The 2,598-nt window shown below is 41.9% G+C and overlaps 1 protein-coding gene across 1 annotated transcript; it reads right to left on the reverse strand.

The window, feature by feature from the left end:
* Nucleotides 1-311: 311 nt before the first annotated feature.
* LOC106771056 (cytochrome P450 94C1-like) lies at nt 312-2,270 on the reverse strand. Its single transcript, XM_014656945.2, has one exon. The coding sequence runs from the start codon at nt 2,107-2,109 to the stop codon at nt 556-558; it is 1,554 nt and encodes a 517-aa protein (XP_014512431.1). The 5' UTR covers nt 2,110-2,270; the 3' UTR covers nt 312-555.
* Between the last annotated feature and the right edge of the window lie 328 nt (nt 2,271-2,598).

The raw sequence follows: 2,598 nt of genomic DNA on the forward strand, positions 1-2,598 counted from the left end.
ACAATGCTGTCTCTTCATTTTCCACCAATATCATCATCAGCTCAGCATAGAATCAATCACCACAATTAATCACATGCTATGTGTATGGTCCATAAATAATCAATACCTAACTCCCAAAACATGTAAACATAAATGTTCCAGTGTAAGAAGGTTTGCCAAATATCAGTTATAAATACCTTTATCGTGAGTTGCTTTTCTGCACTCTGTGCTTTTCCTTTTTCAAGTGGTTGTTCCAACTGTCGAGTCACCTCTCAAAGTATCATGAACAAGTATACATCGTCGTCAATCCAAATCCTACAAGATTCGCTTAATTTTGGAAGGGTTCAAGATCGATCAATATGACAGAGGTTAATTACAAGAGTTGAGTATCCAACTTAGAGTAAAAAATCAGTTCATACAAACCAGATAGAATCTAAACTCAGCCTAAGAGCTTTATACTGTCCAATATGCTTCATGTAACTTACATAACTTAATTATACAAGCTTGCTTTAAACAATCTCATGCTATGGAATATGGACCATAAATAATGAACACCAAGGTAGGTGAGACGAATAACTAGGAAGAGGATAGGTGAATGAGAGGGTTCAGTTGTTGTTGTTGTTGTTCTAATCCTCTCTCACGAACCTTCACGGGAAGGCCAAACCTAAAGGTGGCAGTGAGTCCAGGGGAGAAACGAGGGTTTCCACAAGATGATTCCACCAACTCGATGTGGAACTTCCGAAGCAGTGAAAGTGCCACAGTTTTGAACTCCATCAGAGCCATTTCCTTCCCCAAACAAACCCTCAACCCTGCTTGAAAAACCGGGTACTTGAACGGACTTTCGGGTTGGAACACACCATCCTTCAACCATCTTTCTGGCCTAAACTCCGAACAATCACAGCCCCATATTTCCTCCAACCTTCCCATCGCATAGGGATGGTAAGTAACCCTAGTTCCACTCTCCACTTTCGTCCCATCGGGTAACACATCATCCTCCAAACAAAACTTTGAATCAAACTGAATCGGTGGAAACAGCCTCAGACTTTCATGCATCGCCGCTTGCAAATAGTGCAATTGCTTAATCTCTTTAAAGCTCGTGAGATCCTCATGAGGCCCAACCACTCGATCTGCCTCCGCACGAATCTCCGATTCAACTTCTGGATGTTTCCCCAACAGATAAAAGAAGCTGGTGAGAGCCGAAGCCACTGTGTCGCGACCCGCCAATAAGAAGCTCACAACAATGTCTCGTAAATACGTGTCATCGTCGTGGACCGTGCTCATGAACCGCGACAACAAGTCCTTGTTTTCAGAGAAACCCATTTCGCGCCTTTGCTTTATGACCTCTCTGGCCAACCTGTTAATCACTTCAACCGCTTCCCGTAGCCGTTTCTCGCTCCCCACGTTGAAAAACCTCTTCACCTTCCACACATAAGGCGACAACGCCATGGCTCTTTCCGCAGAGAGCTTCGACGCCAAGTCAAAGCAAACCGCGAACTCTGACATCGGCAAAGACTTCTCCAAACACTTGGGGTCCAGCCCGAAGGAGAAACGGCAAATGCTATCGAAGGAGAATCTCCGGAACACGTCCTGAAGGTCCAAGACGGCGCCGTTTCGGGTCGACGCGTGAAGGAGCGGGAGGAGTCTGTCATGGATTTCGCTCTTGATGATTTCGAAGGCGAAGAAGGTTACGCCGTTGTTGTTGAGTTGGAGGGCGGCCATCTTCTTCTGGAAGCGCCAGGTGTCGCCATCGACGTTGAAGATTCCTTTGCCGAGGAAGTCACCGAGGATGGTAGAGAAGGGTTTCCCCTTGGGAAAGTTGTGGAACCTGGTATTGAGAATGTACTCAACGTTTTCCACGTTGGCGGTGATGGTGTTGCGCAGCACGTGGATGTGGATGGTTTTGGTGGGGGAGGTTCGGAGGAGGTGGGTGTACCAGTCGCAGAGGTTGTGGAAGTATTGGGACCAGCTTGAAGTGAGGTAGGCCTGGCATGTTTCGCAGCTGCAGAGGATGTTCTTTCCGTGAGAAAGACGCGCGATTACGATGACAAGAAGTAGGATGGTGAGTGAGAGGAGAAGATAAGAGAAATAGACGTTGTTGGTGAAGAACTGCAATGAGGGTTGGAGTTCCATTGATGGAAGATTGACGATGATGGAGAGAAAGTATGAAGAGATATGCAACCTGAGGGGACAAGTGGCATTGGCGTTTGCTACAATTCTTATTTATTCTTGAAAAATTATCTACCTTTTTTATATTAATTTAACATTATCATTTTTTATTTTTTATTTTCTTTTTTATTGAAAAAATATAAAATTTTATATTTTTATAACTATTTTATTTTTAAATAAAAAAATACAAAATTAATTTTATACTTTTATATGTATTTTATTTTTATATTCTATGTTGAATGAAAAAGTGTGTTTACTATATTGACATCACTTTTCATCACATCTGCTTCAATTTTTTTCCAACATAAACTTAATCAAGAGAAGTATATATATGGAAATAACTTAAGTTTAGTATTTATTCAAAATTATCCATCAAAATAATGGAAACACTTGTCAAGTTTATTAATAGAGATTTGGTTTTAAAAAAAAAGGAAAATGGTAGTAACACGGATT

The sequence above is a fragment of the Vigna radiata genome, chromosome 8, assembly GCF_000741045.1.
Source record: "Vigna radiata var. radiata cultivar VC1973A chromosome 8, Vradiata_ver6, whole genome shotgun sequence".
Taxonomy (NCBI): domain Eukaryota; kingdom Viridiplantae; phylum Streptophyta; class Magnoliopsida; order Fabales; family Fabaceae; genus Vigna; species Vigna radiata.

Excerpts from the sequence above, each read along its gene's own strand:
- LOC106771056 (XM_014656945.2), bottom strand. The coding sequence starts at position 2,109 with ATGGAACTCCAACCCTCATTGCAGTTCTTCACCAACAACGTCTATTTC.